Source organism: Apodemus sylvaticus, chromosome X, assembly GCF_947179515.1.
Source record: "Apodemus sylvaticus chromosome X, mApoSyl1.1, whole genome shotgun sequence".
NCBI lineage: Eukaryota > Metazoa > Chordata > Mammalia > Rodentia > Muridae > Apodemus > Apodemus sylvaticus.
Genome location: NC_067495.1, coordinates 126,603,807 through 126,622,167, shown reverse-complemented (window position 1 = coordinate 126,622,167; position 18,361 = coordinate 126,603,807). Strand labels below are relative to the sequence as shown.

Here is an 18,361-nt window from a genome sequence, read left to right as displayed (position 1 = left end):
CTGCATTTCACACCAACATTACCTATAACACAATGAGTAGTAATAGCAATAGCACATTTGTTCAGGTGACAAAGATTGGCTTGTTGTGGGATTTTTAGATAAAGAACAGGAGTTGAAATGACATAGAGAAAGGCTCTTAATTAAAGATAAGTCTAGTAGGAATTTTTACTAATGGTTTATAGGACCTAGAACATTTTCACACACACACACACACACACACACAGACACACACACACACACACACACAAATCTGCTATAAAAGTTTTTAAAATTAATATAGTGTGACGCTTGTATTTGGATTTTTCTCTGAAAAGCAAACATGGTACATTGTTTAAAAAAATGTTCAACCACTAGTTCTGTTGTTACTCTACTATTGTGATGATAGTTACTAAAGTTTACATGGGGTAAATTTCTATAGAACTACCTGTAAAAAGTACAAGTAAAACTGATTAGCTTTTACTTTTGCTGAAGATGGCACACATTTTGGTCTCAGGACATGCAGAAATCAAGCTGGAATTGACTAGAAACTTCGATGTGCTGGCCAGAAGGCACTATGCAGACTTCTGGGAAAGAAATGTCATCAACAATATTACTCAGCTGTAGACCTGTGTACAACAAAATTGACTGAGCAGGCAAGATACAACAAAACTGACAGGCCACTGGTGCAATGGTAGTAATTCTTTTATGGGGGTAAGTAATTGATACCATAAAGCTGGTGAGAAACTGAAGACTGAGGAGTTCATAGGCCAGAGTGAGGAAGCTATTATTGTTGTTTTGCTAAATAGGCATGTTGTAACCATCCAACTGACTTCGAACTGATGCTTATGTCCACAGATTAGTGCTGCTGCAAGCTACTTTCAAATCAATTTCCTTTTTCATTGGCTGATACTGATTACAGAAACTCATAACTGGTCAAAATACTGAGACAGAATGACAGGTGAATATTTAGTGATATATAGAACATCTACATTACCCCATTCCAGGCTTAGGGAATATCCTGGAAAAAGAGATAGAAAGAATGTGAGAAACAAAAACAGATAGCACTGTGTTATGCTGCCAGACATGTTGTAGCTGCTCGGTCTCACAGTGACTATGTATCTTCACAAATTCTACAGAAAATTGGATCTACCAATACCCTATAATACAGAAAGGAGTGACTCATGGGGCTTTGCCTCTCCGTGAGAATTTGTAGACAGTTAATGTTTGATGAGTGATGGAAAGACAGTTTATTGAGTGGTTCAGCCACTAGCAAGGGGCATATGCTCCTCAAAACAAATGTTCAGCTCATGTTCATGTTAGCAACTCTAGTAAAAATCATTGGTGTACACACACACACACACACACCACAGTCATTCAAGAAGGAGAGCTAGCTGGTAAGAGGAAGGGGATTAATAATAGTAGAAAGAGGACAAGAGACTGGAGCAGTAGCTACATATGATCAAAATACATTATACACAGATATGAAAATATGAGACCCATCATGAATAATTATTTATGCAAATGAAATCATTAAACACCAACCACCTCAAAAGTTTGAACCTAAAGAGACATCCAGCAAAACTGAAGAGCACTGAGTTTTGTACCACAGTTAATAGTATTGTGGCAATGTTTATTTCCTGATTTTTGCCATGGGATATGGTCAGGGAAGAATAAATGGGGAGAACAAAAGATGCTATTTTACTGAGTTTTGTGTGTTTTTGTTTTTGGAGACAGGGTTTCACTTACCTAAGCTGGCCTCTAATTAATCTGGCCACTATGAAGATGGCCTTGTACTTCTGTTCCTCTTCATTGTGTCTACCTGACTTCTGGGATTACTGACATGTATGACAGTACCTAGCCCTAAAATATTGTTTTAAAATTACATTCAATAAATAAAACAAAAATATTAGCTACTAGCATATAGTTTTCTGACAAAAAAGTTTCAAACATACTTTATCTATAGTTTATATATTACATATAATTATTCCACACAATTTGTGTGCATGATATATATGGTATATATATGAAGGTTAGAGGAAAACCCCAGGTGTTTATCTCCATGTTATACAGTGGTTAAGACCAGGCTCTCTTAGTATTTACCACTATGTACATAAAGTCAGGAAGTCTCCAAGCTTAGAGGGATCCCTGTTTCTGTTCCCATCTAATAATAGAAACACAATACAGGTATCTACTAGCAGGCTGACCTGGGTTTGGGAGATTTCATCATAGGTTCTTACATTTTCATAACAAGTGCTTTACCCACTGGGCCATCTCCCCAGGCCATAAGTCATATATTTATATGTGTAGTTATTATATCCCAATTACATTTCAAAAAAGATGTAAATAAAAAATGAAACAACGCAACTAGAGAAAATAAAGACCTCTCTCCCCCAGAATTCCACTATTATGAGTTTATTACTGATACAATTTTGGTGAACATTTCCTGCATTGATATCTCTACATTTACTGAGCACTCCTTATAGTTAAATAATTTATCATATATTACTGTTTATTTTATTTTTATATATATGGGAGTGTTTCCTGCATGTTTATTATATGCATCATATCTGTATGTGCATCATGTGTGTGCCTGGTACTTGTGGAAGTTAGAAGAAAGTGTCAGATTTCCTTGGACTATAGTTATAGTTGGTTTTGCACTACCATGCAGGTGATAGGAATTGAACCCAGGTCCTCCAAAGAACAGCCAAGGGTCTTAACCAATGAACCACCTATTCAGACCTCCTTTCTGTGTATTATCAGCTTATTAGCTTCCTATTGTCCTCTGTAGAACATACCATTATCATTCTTGTTTTACACCTGAAGAAAACATATCTTAGAGAGATGAGATCATTTTTATTATGCCATCCTGCTAGTACATTTCCTGGCTGAGATATAAGTCGATAGCTGTCTGATGAGTAAGCTAATTCTTTTTCTTGCTGCAACTACCCTACCTTCTTGTAAGCACTGAAATGTGAGCTTCCTGTTCCAGATACCTACCTCAATGGTTCTCATTAGGATGGACTTTCCAATTCTTTTTCTGCTAAGATTTGTTTCATTTCTTCAAATATGTTATGTGCTATTTTTTCCTTTTATAGGAAAAAATGCCAAGAGTTCCTTCCACTTACAGAATTTTGCTCCTAGCTTATTTTCCTTTTTGCTTTTAGATTTATAACTTCACGTTGCCTTATTTCAGTCTTTCTGGCTTTCTCTAACTATTAGCAGAGTGGTTTTATCCAAGCATTATGTATCTGGGTATTATTTAACCCCTCCCCCTTTCATCTTTATACTCTACTTCTCTCAAGTATGATCTCATCAGTTTCCATGAGAGAGGCGTGACAGGCCACATAAAAGGATAGCCTTTCCTTGCTCCAGTATCATTTCAATTTATTCCCTTTCCCACCCATCGCTATGTGGTATCTTGTTCAATTTCCACAATACATCTAGTATTTCATTTCTCTTCAAGAGTTTGAGAAGAAAATCACACACCAGAGCCTTTTCTTGATCCAGACACATTTCACAGCCTTTGACATTTAAAAAAAAAAATCTGAGAAATCCTAGTTCTTTTCAGTCAAATACTGCCTTTTCCTCTCTTGCTGTTTCTAGCACCTTGAGGCATATGCATTCTGCCAGCCTCAGCACTGTTTGCAGCTAGATTCCATGTGTCACCCAGATGACCATTTCTCCTTCCTCCCAGGTGCCACTGAAACCAGCAGCTTTCAAAGTTATGCTGAAGCTGCTGTCCTCCAGTCTTGTTGAACTCAGCAGTAAAGGCAGCAGGGCAGGGAGTATTTCTCTGCTTCAACAACTGGATCCTGCTGCTCACTTCTGGAGCTGTCATGTCAGCTCCTCCATGTACTGTCTCTTTCTGCTTTGATTGGTACCTCAGCATCGGAGCACAGCTTTTCCTTTCTCCCTAATCCTAAATCAGTTAGGAAAGGAACTCTATGATCCAAATTTCTTTTCTTCTGCACTGACAAATCTGTCCAATTTGATTATTAGGGCAATCACCAACCAATGTTTTTCTATTTTACTTACCTTTTCTTGAATGTTCATAGGACTTGACTTTTATTTTACCTTAGCTAGCTCTCTTCATTTTTCCCCTTCACTCTATTTACAACTTATTTTTTCTTTTGAATTTAGTTTTTGTTCTATTTCTGCTACCCATCAAAACATATTCTGCATTTAAGAATTTGTGTTTGGATTTCTTAAGCAATTGGTTTGGCTCTTTTCTTGTGTGAGACTTCCTAGGGAGATATGAAGAAATGTATAGTCATCCCAGATAGGGAATCAGAATCTGCCACAAATCAAAGTGAATGATTCCACCAAAGTGCAGCTTGGTGAATCAAATGGGTTTATTTGGGGTTGCTTACAGGAATGTAGGCAAAGGGTTACTTACAAAAGCAAGGATAGCTCAAAGGAAGCTCTATCACCAAAAAAGATCATCTTAACCTTGGTGAACACTCAGGAACGTTGCATCACTGGAAATCTCTGGGCAGCCCTTTAAGACATGTATAACCTTGGGGCGGGAACATGAATCTTCAAAGTTTTATTTCTCAGGACTTGTAGGATTGTTTTCTTCCTGAATTTCATGTACCTTGCCTCCAGTAGGGAACTGTTGCAGGACACACTTTCTGGTGGGGATTTTCCTTGAATGTTATTTTTCAAGTCATCTCTGTGATCACCCCATAGTGCTATGCAGCTTCTAAGAACTTATTCTGAGAGAAGAGGAGCCATTGATTTGTTGACAAATGTCTATATAGGAGTTGGGGAGAAGGTTCAGTTGTTAAAGTGTTTGGCATGCAAATATGATGACCTGGGTTCAGTCCCTAGAATTTATGTAAAAGGCTGGGTATACCAGTGTGCATCTATAATACCAGAGTTACAGCAGTAGAGTCAAGTGGGTCCCTGGAGCATGCTGGCTAGCCAGTCTGGCTAATTGGAAACCTCCAGATTCAGTAAGAAAGCCTGATTTTTTTTAAAAAAGGTAGAGAGCTATTGGAAAATATACCTGATATTGACCTGTGGCCTCTGTGTGCATGTGCGTACACACAGACACACACACACACATACACACCCACAAATGCATGTAAACCCATACATGTACACACATATGTATACTATACACATAAACCACATACATATATACATATATATGTATACCACACACATATATAGGCATACAGAAAGTGAAAATATAGAAATATGACCATACAAAATAAAAAAGCCATTTCCTTGCAAAGAAAATAATCATTTTAGTGACAACATACACAACAGGAGAAAAGCTTGCAGACTGTAGATCTTTTTTTTTTTTTTTAAGTGCAAATCTGGTTTTATTTGTCTGATGTGTTCACAGCTCCTCCTCTTGTTCAGGGAACCAGAAACAAGATCCAGCTAACCCAGGGAGGGGACAAGGAATAGAAGGGAAAGATATAGGGTATAGGGTTGGCTCTGTTCTTCACAGCAAGAGGTAGAAGGGCCACATTAGTTCTTTATTACAGACCTACAAAAATGAGAGAATTATATATTACTCTTACTTGTTCAGCTTCGGGTTTCCTTTTCAGGCAGAGGCAGGAGAGGAAATATGCCAGAGGCAAATGCATGGGGCTGGGAGGACCACGGGGATGGGGACTGGACGACCACCTGTGTGGTCAGACTATAGCCTAGCCCAGGTTTCGTTCCAGCATCTAGGGGGAGAGCAATAGGCTCTAGAAGGAGCACACAGTAGGTGCACAGGAGGAGCAGACAGTAGGAGGTGCACAGGATGTCCCCCACACCACCAGCAGCATTGTCTCTCTCCTGGCCACTCTGGCTGAGGGCTGGCCCTGAAGTGCTGGTGGTTTTTATGTTTGGAGGTCTGCTAGCACCACAAGACCCACAAGGACAAAACAGAGGGGCAGGGCAGGAAGGATGACAGCCGAGGGCTGGGAGTTCTACTAGGCTCCTCCCCAAATAGGCTTCCAGCAGGCAAGGGCAGTCAAACCTCTTTCCTGCTTGTCAGCCAATCAGCTTCTTCAGGAAGGCTTCTAGCTGGTCCTCGTCCTTGATCCCCACAAACTTGTCTACCACGTCCCCGTTCTTGATGGCCAGCACGGTAGGCACAGCTGACACCTTGTATTCAATGGCAAGGTCTGTGTGATCATCAATGTCCACCTTAGCCATCACCACCTTTCCTTGTTGTTTTGCTATCATCTTCTCTAACCGTGGTCCTAGGATCTTGCAGGGGCCACACCATTGTGCGAAAAAATCGACAACAACTGGTGTCTCACTGTTGACGACTCTGTCTTGAAAGTCAGGTCCATCCTGGACATTAAAAGTTGTTGAACAGAATCTGGTGGTGTGTATTGTCCGAGCTGGGCCGGGCATTTCTATTAGACCACCAGCATTGTACGGAGGAGTCTGCAGGGCCCTAGAGGTAAGGGAAGTCCACATACCCTGAGGAGGCTTCCTGGAGATGACTGAGGTCAAGAACCTCCTCAGGAGAAGTCGCTGAGCCATCTCTGGGCAGTGCGAGCAGAGGGATGCAGAGCCCAGCCGGGCCCGCCCCAACTGTAGACCTTTTATGACGTCATTATCCAACATACATACACAATCCAACCCAATAGCAAGAAAACCAACCAAATGAAAAATGAGCAAAAGATCTGGATACATTAAGTAGACATACAAATGATCAAGAAATATATAAGAATATAAGACAATGTTCAATTTCTCTGTCATCAAGGAAATGCAAATGAAAACCATAAGGCATCTCTTCACCTCAAGTAGAATGAGTATAATTAAAATAATTAAAGATGTTATCAAAAGGTATTCACATTTTTAATACTTGCGACTGTGTGGGATCAAGTTTGTCTGAATTGTTGATGGAACTGCTATGTTCACTTGGATTGGAAATTTTAGAAAAGTATATCCAGCTACTAAATATTGGCTTCAGGAGTCTTGGCATTCCACGATATTTTTAGAACTGAGCCATGACGTGCGGTTTTAGAGAAAGCTATGTATCCAGAAGATTTCCAGTCTTGAGAACTAGTAGATATTATCAGTTCTGATTATATAAACATGAGTTCAACATTTGGTTAAAAGGTATTCTTATTTTATGTATCAATTTTTTCTTAATAGCCAAAAGATGAGCTTAACAGTTTTTCTTTAGGATGGGCACATTTGTTATCATTTATTATCCATTCTAATGTATTTCAATAAATTTTTACTTACAAAAAAGGAATCAAGAATTTGTGAGGCTAAGGAGAGAAGGGAATCCTTGTACACTGTTGGTGGGAATTTCAGTTATTTCAACTTAGTATGCAAGTTGGTAGGTAGAGTCCTAAAAATTTAAAAAATGGAGATATTATAAAATGACCATTTTTATGCATAACAGGAAATAAATACAAAAGAAGTTACATTAATATATGGAAGAGAAATCTTTAGTCTCATGTTCATTGCAGCAAATGATGATAAATACTGTCAACTCAACAGGATTGCATATCACTAGATGACACATTTCTAGACATGTCTGTGATGTAGTTTCTATATTAAGATAATTGATGAAGAAAGACTGACCCTGAATAAGGGTGACAACATTCCATGGATTTGGATCTTTGGGTGAGTATAAAGGAGACTTGTGCACCAGTTATGTCTCTCTGTTTCTTGGCTATGAATACAATATGATCATCTATATATCTCTCATGTTTGCCACATTCCTTCCCTCCCATGATGGATTGTATTCTATCGAACTATGGACTTTAGTAATCCATTTTATCTGAAGTTGCTTCTTGTCAGGTATTTTGGTTGTAGCAATGTATGTATGTGTATGTATATGTATGTGTATGTGTATATGTATATATGTGTGTGTATATACATATATACACGTGTATACATATATATACACATATATGTGTGTATACATATATACATGTGTATATATACATATATGTATGTGTGTATACATATATATACATGTATACATGTGTATATACACAGTTTTCAAAGGGGGCATTTTGTAATTTGTAATAACTTGGATAAGCCTGGAGAACATTATGTTAAGCAAGATAAGCCAGACACAGGAAGACAAATACTATATAATCTTACTTATATTTAGATACTAGAAAAGTTAAAATTATATGAATAGAATGTAGCATGGTTGTTACCCAGGGCTGGTAGTATTTTAGGGGGTATTTTTTGTCAAAGAATATTATATTTCAAATTGATGAGAGAAGTACATTTAGAAGACATATTATACAAATTTTTGTTTATAGTCCCTAGTAATACATTGAATTATTGAAAAATATTGGGGACAAATTTTAAGTGTTCTTACTAAAAACAAGGGAAGTTCACTGAGGCAATGCATACTTTAATTAGATTTTCACTTTGCGATGTACCCATATTTCAAAATATGATGTTTTTCATGATAAACATGTTCAACTAATGATGGTTATGTAGTTTAATATTCTTGTGGGACTCCTAAGAGTGAAGGCTGGGGCTGGCTCTGACTCCTTTGCTTGCTTCTGGAACCCTTTTCCTCTTACTGGGCTGCCTCATCCAGACTTGATACGAGAGTATGTCTTAGTCTTAGTCTTGCCTAGTCTTAGTGTAACTTTTTATGCAATGTTTGTTTGCTGGTCCTGGGAGGCTTGCTCTTTTCTATGAGAAATGGAGGAGGAGTGGATCTGGGAAAGAGGGGAGGTAGGGACTTATGAGGAATGGAAGGAGGTGGAAGGATGGAGGAGTAGAAGGTAGTCAGGGTGTGATGTATGAAAGAAGAAATAAAAATAAAAAAAGAGTGATGTGATTTTTGAGAGTCTCTGGTCTGTGTAAGGGAACCTTAATCTGTGCCTCTAACCTTACTTCACCTGTGTGTTGAGGGAACACTTAATCTTATTAAATTGTTAGATATTTAAATATATTATTACAAGGAGGCATATACAGGAACGCACACTTCCTGTCTTCCTGAAAGTCACAGGACATTTCATTTGGTCAAGTGCTTACTTTTTTTTAACTTGGTAGACTTGATTCTCAATGTAGGCAATGTGATAAAAGGTTACAAGGGCTTTTTAAAATGTTTAGAATATTTTAGTAGTGATATTAATTATGCAATATAGCAGACATTGTCATAAGTATATGTACTGTATATTGTTCATATACAATCCACTCATCTCTTTTTGATCAAATTTTAATGAATTTCATATCTGTGTATGTTATTTAGTTCATTTTCCCCATTTCTCCAGCTGCTCTCATGTTCCCTCACCCTCAATTCTTTTCAAATTAATAGGTTCATTTTCTTTGTTACTATTACCTGTACACATACATATAAGTATATAAATATAACCAACAGAGTCCTTTTATGGTTGCTTCTATGTACATACATGTGTTTATGGTTGACCTCTTGGTGTTGGGTAATAGGTTAGGAGGCTTATCCCTAAGGAAGACTGAATGTCCCATTCTCCACAGCCATTAGCTTCCTGTTGTTCTTCATATCACAGTAGGCCATTGTAAGATTTCCCACATCCATGTTGATGTACATACTGATGTTGTCATTTTTCAGGTCTTGTTTGGGCAACTGTGTAGTTGAGAATTCATGGTGTAGCTTACCTGTCATTTATACAAGACATACTCTTATAGCAGATGTCCTAATACTCTAACTCTTATAATCTTTCCTTCCTCTCTTCCATGATATTTGTTGATCTTTACATGTAAGATTTTGTATTATAGATGTGTTAATTAAGGATGCTGTTCTATGCATTTTGTCATTAAGTCAAATTCTGTCATTACATTTCATAGATTTGTATTGTCCCTGGGCTTTTTAAAAATAATTCGTGTACTCTAGTATATTAAATTGTACAGATTAAATAATTAAGAAGACTGTTCTGGCAGTGTATAATTAGAAATTTCCAAAGGCATACCCATATAGTGAGTAAGGTGGGTACTTGCTGATTTTGCCACACAGTGAAACTTTTGTGTCACAAGTAAATAAGGATTCCTTCATTTCATCATTATTACAGTAAACATTGTAATAACCTTCAATGTAGTATCTTACTGCAGTAGAGTACATACACTGGATACATTGCTGGAAATGATACCACTTATGCCTGTGGGGTGTATATAACTTATGTTTATGTATCAGATGTAGTGTGGCGAGTACCACAAGAGCCAAGCAAACATTCTCTCTGGAGATTCAGAGAGCAGAGTTATCTATTGTAACTGTAGGATTGACAGAGTTCATAAGGCATTTGAGTTTCATCTTGAAGGAATGAAAGGAATTTCAATTGGAGGACATGGCATGACTAAAGACAAGGATGATGTGAAGAAAAAAAATGTTAGGAAATTATGCATTGTTCATTTGGATAAAAGAGGTCAGGAAATTACAAAGGTTGAACCACATGAACTTTAAAATACATTTGATGCACAAACCGCCAGGGGTCTGTCTGCCTGTGCCCAGGACCTGAGCACATAGGTGGTTCATCTGACAGCCGGCCTGGCATGGGGCCTGTGTCCTATGTGGAGATCAGCAGAGGGAGTGACTCCCCGCCGCCATCTTCCCTGCCTGCAGGGGCAGAAAAGCAGCACCAGGTACTGAGATATTCTGAGTTCAAGAGCTCTGGGCGCACAAACCACCAGGAGTCTGCCTGTGCCCAGGACCTGCGCACATAGGAAGTTCATCTGCCAGCCAGCCGGGCAGGGGCCTGTGTCCCATGTGGAGAGCAGCAGAGGGGGTGACTTCCCACTGCCATCTTCCCTGCCTGCCAGGGCAGAAAAGCAGCACCAGGTACCGAGATATCCAGAGGTTAATATCTCTGGGTGTGCAAACCGCCAGGGGTCTGCCTACACCCAGGACCTGAGCACATAGGCAGTTGTCTACCAGTCAGCCTATCATGGGGCCTGTGTCCTATGTGGGGATTAGCAGAGGGAGTGACTCTCAGCCACTATCTTAGCTCCATGACAGAGCAGTCAGGGAACACCTGGTTCACTGAGACACCCAAGTATAACATTGCTTGGTGCAAGACTCAGCAGGGTTCCAACAGCACAAAAGAGCAAGGCAGCATGTCAACAGTCTGGGCCAGAGGAAACCCAGACATCCAGAAATAGCCTTAAAGGTTCACAGGAGGTTGAAGCACCAGCCTGTGACAATAAGACCATCTAACACCAGTGAGAACTAGATGGCTAAAGGCAAACATAGGAACCTTACTAATAGAAACCAAGGCATTATGGCAACATCTGAACCGAATTCTCCAACAACAGCAAGTCCTGGATACCACAACACACCAGAAAAACAAGAATTGGATGTAAAAATCACTGGTCATGATGCTGTTAGAGGAACACATGAAGGACATAAATGAATCTCTTAAAGAAATTCAGGAGAAAAATGATCATAAGCTAGAAGCCCTTACAAGGGAAACACAAAAATCACTTAAAGAAATTCAGGAGAATATGGGTCAAAAGATAGTAGCCAATAAGGAGGAAATGCAAAAATCACTTAAAGAAATACATGAGAAATTTGATCAACAGGCAAAAGTTATGAAAGAGGAAACACAAAAGTCTCTCAAAGAACTACAGGAAAACACAAACAAGCAAGTGAAGGAACTGAGCAAAAACATCCAGGATCTAAAATCAGAAGTAGAAACAACTAAGAAAGCACAAAGGGAGACAACTTTGGAGATAGAAAACCTTGGGAAGAAATCAGGGGCCATAGATGCAAATATCAACAACAGAATACAAGAGATAGAAGAAAGAATCTCAGATGCCGAAGATACCATAGAAACCATGGACTCAACAGTTAAAGAAAATGTAAAAAGCAAAAAGTTTGTAACCCAGAACATCCAGGAAATCCAGGACACAATGAGAAGACCAAACCTAAGGATTATAGGCATTGATGAGAGTGAAGATTAACAACTTAAAGAGCTAGCAAATATCTTCAACAAAATTATGGAAGAAAACTTCCCTAACCTAAAGAGAGAGATGCCCATGAATATACAAGAAGCCTACAGAACTCCAAACAGACTGGACCAGAGTAGAAATACCTCCCATTACACAATAATCAAAACCCCAAATGTACTAAACAAATAAAGAATACTTAGGGCGGTAAGAGAAAAAGGGCAAGTAACATATAAAGGAAGACCTATCAGAATTGCACCAGATTTCTCACCAGAGACCATGAAGCTAGAAGATCCTGGGTGGAGCTCATGCAGACTCTAAGAGAACACAAATGCCAGCCAAGACTACTATATCCAGCGAAACTCTCAATCATTATAGATGGAGAAACCAAGGTATTCCATGACAAAACCAAGTTTACACAATATCTTTCCACAAACCCAGCCCTACAAAGGATAATAGGGGGAAAACACAAATACAAGGAGGGAAACTATACCCTGGAAAAAGCAGGATAATAACCTTCTTTTATCAACCCCCAAAGAAGATAACCACACGAGATAAAATTAACATCAAAAATGATAGGAAGCAATAATCACCACTCCTTAATATCTCTTAACCTCAATGGACTCAATTCCCCCAATAAAAAGACATAGACTAACAGACTGGTTATGTAAACAGGATCCAACATTTTGCTGCATACGAGAAACACACCTCAGTGTCAAAGACAAAAACTACCTTAGAGTAAAAGGCTGGAAGAAAATTGTACAAGCAAATGGCCCCAGGAAACAAGCCAGAGTTGCCATCCTAATATCAGATATAATTGACTTTCAACCTAATGTCATCAAAAGAGATGGAAGGACACTTCTTGTTGGTCAAAGGAAAAATCCGCCAAGAAGAACTCTCAATCCTGAACATCTATACTCCAAATACAAGGGCACCCTCATTCATAAAAGAAACTTTACTAAAGCTCAAAGCACACATTTCACCTAACACAATAATTGTGGGTGACTTCAACACCCCACACTCCTCAATGGACTGATCAGGAAAACAGAAACTAAACAGGGAGACAGTGAAACTAATTGAAGCTTTGGACCAATTGGACTTAACATATATATATATATAATTTTTCATCCCAAAGCAAAAGAATATACCTTTTTCGTAAAGCATTTGACAAAATTCAGCATGCTTTCATGCTTAAAGTCTTGGAAAGAACAGGAATTCAAGGCCCATACCTAAACATAGTAAAAGCAATATACAGCAAGCCAGTAGCCAACATCAAACTAAATGGAGAGAAACTTGAAGCAATCCCACTAAAATCAGGGATTAGACAAGGCTACCCCTTCTCTCCATATCTTTTCAATATAGTTCTTGAAGTCCTAGCTAGAGCAATTAGACAACATAAGGAGGTCAAAAGGATACAGATTAGAAAGAAAGAAGTCAAACTATCACTATTTGCAAATGATATGATAGTATACTTAAGTGATCCAAAAAACTCTACCAGAGAACTCCTATAGCTGATAAACAACTTCACCAAAGTGGCTGGTTACAAAATCAACTCAAGCAAATCAGTAGTCTTTCTATATTCAAAGGATAAGCAGACTGAGAAAGAAATTAGGGAAATGACATCCTTCACAATAGCTACAAACAGCATAAAGTATCTTGGGGTGACTCTAACCAAACAAGTGAAAGACCTATATGACAAGAACTTCATATCTCTGAAGAAGGAAATGGAAGAAACCTCAGAAAATGGAAAAATCTTCCATGCTCATGGATTAGCATGATTAATATAGTTAAAATGTCAATCTTGCCAAAAGCAATCTACAGATTCAATGCAATCCCCATCAAAATCCCAACTCAGTTCTTCATAGAAAGATCAATTCTCAAATTCATCTGGAATAACAAAAAACCCAGGATAGCTAAAACTATTCTCAACAGTAAAAGAACTTCTGGGGGAATCAGTATCCCAGACCTCAAACATGACTACAGAGCAATAGTGATAAAAAACTGCATGGTATTGGTACAATTTCAGGCAAGTGGATCAGTGGAATAGGATTGAATACCCAGAAATGAACCCACACACCTATGGCCACTTGATCTTCAACAATGGAGCTAAAAACATCCAGTGGAAAAAGATAGTCTTTTCAACAAATGGTGCTGGTTCAACTGGAGGTCAGCATGCAGAAGAATGCAAATCAATCCATCCTTGTCTCCTTGTACTAAGCCCAACTCCAAATGGATCAAGGACCTCCACATAAAGCCTGACACACTGAATCTAATAGAAAAAAAATTGGGTTAGACCCTTGAGGACATGGGCACAGGGGAAAAGTTCCTGAACAGAACACCAATAGCTTATGCTCTAAGATCAAGAATTGACAAATGGGACCTCATAAAATTAAAAGTTTCTGTAAGGCAAAGGACACTGTCAAAAGGACAAAATGGCAACCAACAGATTGGGAAAGGATCTTCACCAACTGTAAATCTGACAGAGGGCTAATATTTAATATCTAATATTATATATATATATATATATAAAGAAATCAAGAAGGGACACCCCAGAGGACTAAATAACCCTATTAAAATGTGGGGTACAGAGCTAAACAAAGAATTTTCACATGAAGAACTTTGGATGACTGAGAAGCACCTTAAGAAATGTTCAACATCATTAGTCATTAGGGAAATGCAAATCAAAACAACCCTGAGATTTCACCTCACACCAGTCAGAATGGCTGAGGTCAAAATCTCAGGAGACAGCAGGTGCTGGCTAGGCTGTGGAGAAAGAACACTCCTCCACTCCTGGTGGGATTGCAAGATGGTGAAACTACTCTGGAAATCAGTCTGGCGGTTCCTCAGAAAACTGGGCATGACACTTTCCGGAGGACCCTGCTATACCACTCCTGGGCATATAGACAGAGGATCCCCCAGTATGTAATAAGGATATGTGCTCCACTATCTTCATAGCAGCCCTGTTTGTAATAGCCAGAAGCTGGAAAGAACCCAGGTGTTCCTCAACGGAAGAATGGATGCAAAAAATGTGGTATATTTGCACAATAGAGTACTATTCAGCCATTAGAAACAATGAATTCATGAAATTCTTAGACAAATGGATAGAGCTGGCGAACATCATACTAAGTGAGGCAACCCAGTCTCAAAAGATCAATCATGGTATGCACTCACTGATAAGTGGATATTAGCCAGAAACATGGAATATACAAGACATAATCCACATATTAAATGATGTCCAAGAGGAACAGAGGAGTGGCCCCTGGTTCTGGAAAGACTCAGTGCAGCAATATAGGGCATACCAGAACAGGGAAGTGGGAAGGGGTGGATGGGGGAATAGGGGAAGGAAAGAGGGCTTATGGGACTTTCAGGGAGTGGGGAGCTAGAAAAGGGGAAATCATTTGAAATGTAAATAAAAATATATCGAATAAAAAATATAATAATAAAAATAAAAGACAGTTGAGATAATTTAATATGCCCATTTCCTCATTATAAAGGTGAATTTTGTTCAAAGCATTTAATCCTCTTTATTCTAGTTTGGGTTCACATTTACAGAGGTCTGAATATCAGGTAAACAATATTTTAGTTCAATGAATCACATTGGAGATGATTAATCAGCAGAGTAAAAGAGCAGAAATAATGACAATGACTTGTATTGCTTTATATTTACTATTTATCAAGCCTGAGGCTATTTATTTGATGCATTTGGTTTGAGAAGCAGAAGCAGACTCCTTTATTGGTATAGTGGAGAGTGCCTTTATACCCTCCTCCCACATGCCCTTGTTCTGTCTTTAACTGCATTTCCTGTGCACCTGGCACCAATGCCTTGGTTCTCCCTGTCTTTGTTCATCTGCGAGTGTCAGGTAGCATAGGGGAAGGGGGTTAGTAAATGTGAAAGTGTCTGTTGATCAAGTGTGGGTCATTTTAGGGGAGGGGGAGAGGAGAAGGGGACTGGGGGCAGACACTAGTCAGAAAGTGCTCGCTCACTCCTCCTACACTAACCTATGAATATAGGAGGTGTTTCTATCTTCTTTTATCTCCAATTTATTTCTCCCAGAGCTCTAATTTTTCATGGTAGATATCTTTTACTTCTTTGCTGAGTTTATGCCTATTTTATTTTATTTTATTGCAACTATAGTGAATGAGATTGTTTTCATGATTTCTTTCTCAGCATGTTTCTCAGTGTGCTATATGTGAACGATATTGATTTTTGGGTTGTGTTTGCATTTGGATGCACTGGTGTAAGTGTAAATTCTAAGAGTGTTCTGGTGACATCTTTAGGGTTTCATAAATATTGGATCATATTGTCTGTTAATAGGAATAATTAGATGAGTTCTTTTCCCTCTTGAATGCCTTTCGTTCCTTTAGTGTATTTTATTGTTCTGGATAAGAATGTCAACTTTCTATGGAATATAATTGGAGAGTATGGACACCCTTTTATTACTTCAGGTTTTAGAGGAAATACTTTCTGTATCATTTAGTATAATTTGGCTGTAAGTTTGTTGTATACAGACTTTGTTATGTTGAACTATGATCATTTTATCTTTAACTTCTTTAGGGTTTTATCATGAAGAATACTTTTTCCCCCCAAAGGCTTCATTTTTATGACTATTTAGGTAATCATTTGTTTTTTGTTATTGATTCTGCTGATGTGCTATATTTATTGATTTATGAACATTGATCTATCTGTGATGCTTCAGAATGCAAAATACTTGGTAGTGATATATGGCATTTTAAATGTTATTAAATTCATTTTACAGATAGTTTAGTATAGATTTTTGCATGCATATTTATGAAAGATTTTTTTCTCTAGTTTTTTTCACCTGTGGCCTTACTGGTTTTGATATGAGAGTAATACTAGACTTACAAACAATTCTATTTCTTCACATTTGTGGAACAGTTTGAGCAGCATTGCTGTCATTTATTTAAAAGGTTTGTAGAGTTTGGTAGTAAATTGCTGAGTTTATAGTTTTATAGAGTTTAGTAGTAAACTACTGAGCAGTTCTTGGTTGAGAGACTCTATTATTACTTTGATCCCATCGGTTGTTATACATTTATTTAGGTAGTTTATGTTTTCTGGCATAGGTTTTCCAGCTTATTGCAGTATGTTATCAAAATATTTCCTAATCATTCTCTGGACTATAGGATACCTGTTGTAATAGATTGTTGTAATCCATTGTCTATAATTTTATGATTTTATATCTCTTTCTTTTTGTTAGTTTGGCTAAGGGCCTGTCTATGTACTTTATCTTTTAGTATCAATTTTCTTATTTTCTGTCCTAATTTTCGTTATTTCTGTGGATCTGCTAATTTGGGGATTGATGATGAAGGAACTTGGTAATAACTTGTATAAGTGAACTGGTGAAAAGCATAGAGAAGGGAGGCAAAAGATTGCTCATGATAACTGTCTCCCCCATCTGAAAATATGTCATACATAGCAACAATTCCTTTTTTCTTTTTGTAAGTTCACCACAAAGCAGACCACAGCCAATGGTTGTGATTTTTGGTACAATATAAGGAAGGAATATGTAAGGGATTGGGCTAAGCTATGTATGCACATTTTGATCAAGTACTCAGCAGACATTGATGGAACAAATGCTTTGGGAGATATCTCCATCATGATCTAAGAATTTGAAGAGGATGACTTGTTGGCAATACTGTAAGAGTTCCTTAAACTGTAGAAAGGTGATGGGATATTGAAGCTTTTGAAATGGCAGTTGCAGAAATTTTGAGTGCGTACAATTGGAACAATACCTTGTTCTTAAGTGTCATGAACTTAAATCTTTCTGATGGGTTATGAACAAAGGTCCTTGAAAGACAGCAAATCTAGTAAAGCATGTATGGCCTTACAATAATAGGGAGCACACACCCAGGATGATGCTTTTCAGTAACTGAATAGTAGGCCTTCAAAATAATGGCACCTGTCTATTTGAACCCAATCTTTACTTTTAATCAGTTGTTTCTAATGAATGGTAAAATGAGTTGAATGTGCCACAATGAAGTACAAAGGTAGAAAGGGGTACAAGAATATGCATCGAGTCTGTGCAAACCATGTTACTGCTAAGAACATTTACAGGAAGGAATAGAGCAAGCTCCCTAATGGTAATTTCCCCTGCCTTTCTTACCATCATTCCTTAGGCTACTGATGGCAAAGCTTCATCTTTGAGTCAAGGGAGTGCTTGTTCACATATTTTGATTTGCCTTGAGCCTTGTCCTTATGTTGATTGTTCCCTACCTTCTTGTGACCTCAAAAAATGGTTAAAATCATACTTTCCTAAAGTAATCTGCTGCTTGGTTCATGGACATCTCTGGAGCAAAGATGATAAATAGGTTTAATCTCGAGCCAATTTTGATTGAATGGTACTTGCCACGGAGTAAGAAGTTATTTGGGTCTCATCTGAACACAGCATGAGAGGATGCCATGAACAAATAATAATATTTGCTCTATAGGTATGGGATGAGAGATTGACAGCGCCCATATCTCAAAATGCATTATCCTTGGGAACTAGGAACAAGCTATACAGTT

General features: G+C 38.1%; 1 protein-coding gene across 1 annotated transcript; it reads right to left on the bottom strand.

Annotated features, from left to right (window-relative positions):
- Positions 1–5,971: 5,971 nt before the first annotated feature.
- On the bottom strand, positions 5,972–6,474 carry LOC127675814 (thioredoxin, mitochondrial-like). The gene has a single exon (XM_052171939.1). It carries the CDS (start codon positions 6,472–6,474, stop codon positions 5,974–5,976), a length of 501 nt encoding a protein of 166 aa, XP_052027899.1. The 3' UTR covers positions 5,972–5,973.
- Between the last annotated feature and the right edge of the window lie 11,887 nt (positions 6,475–18,361).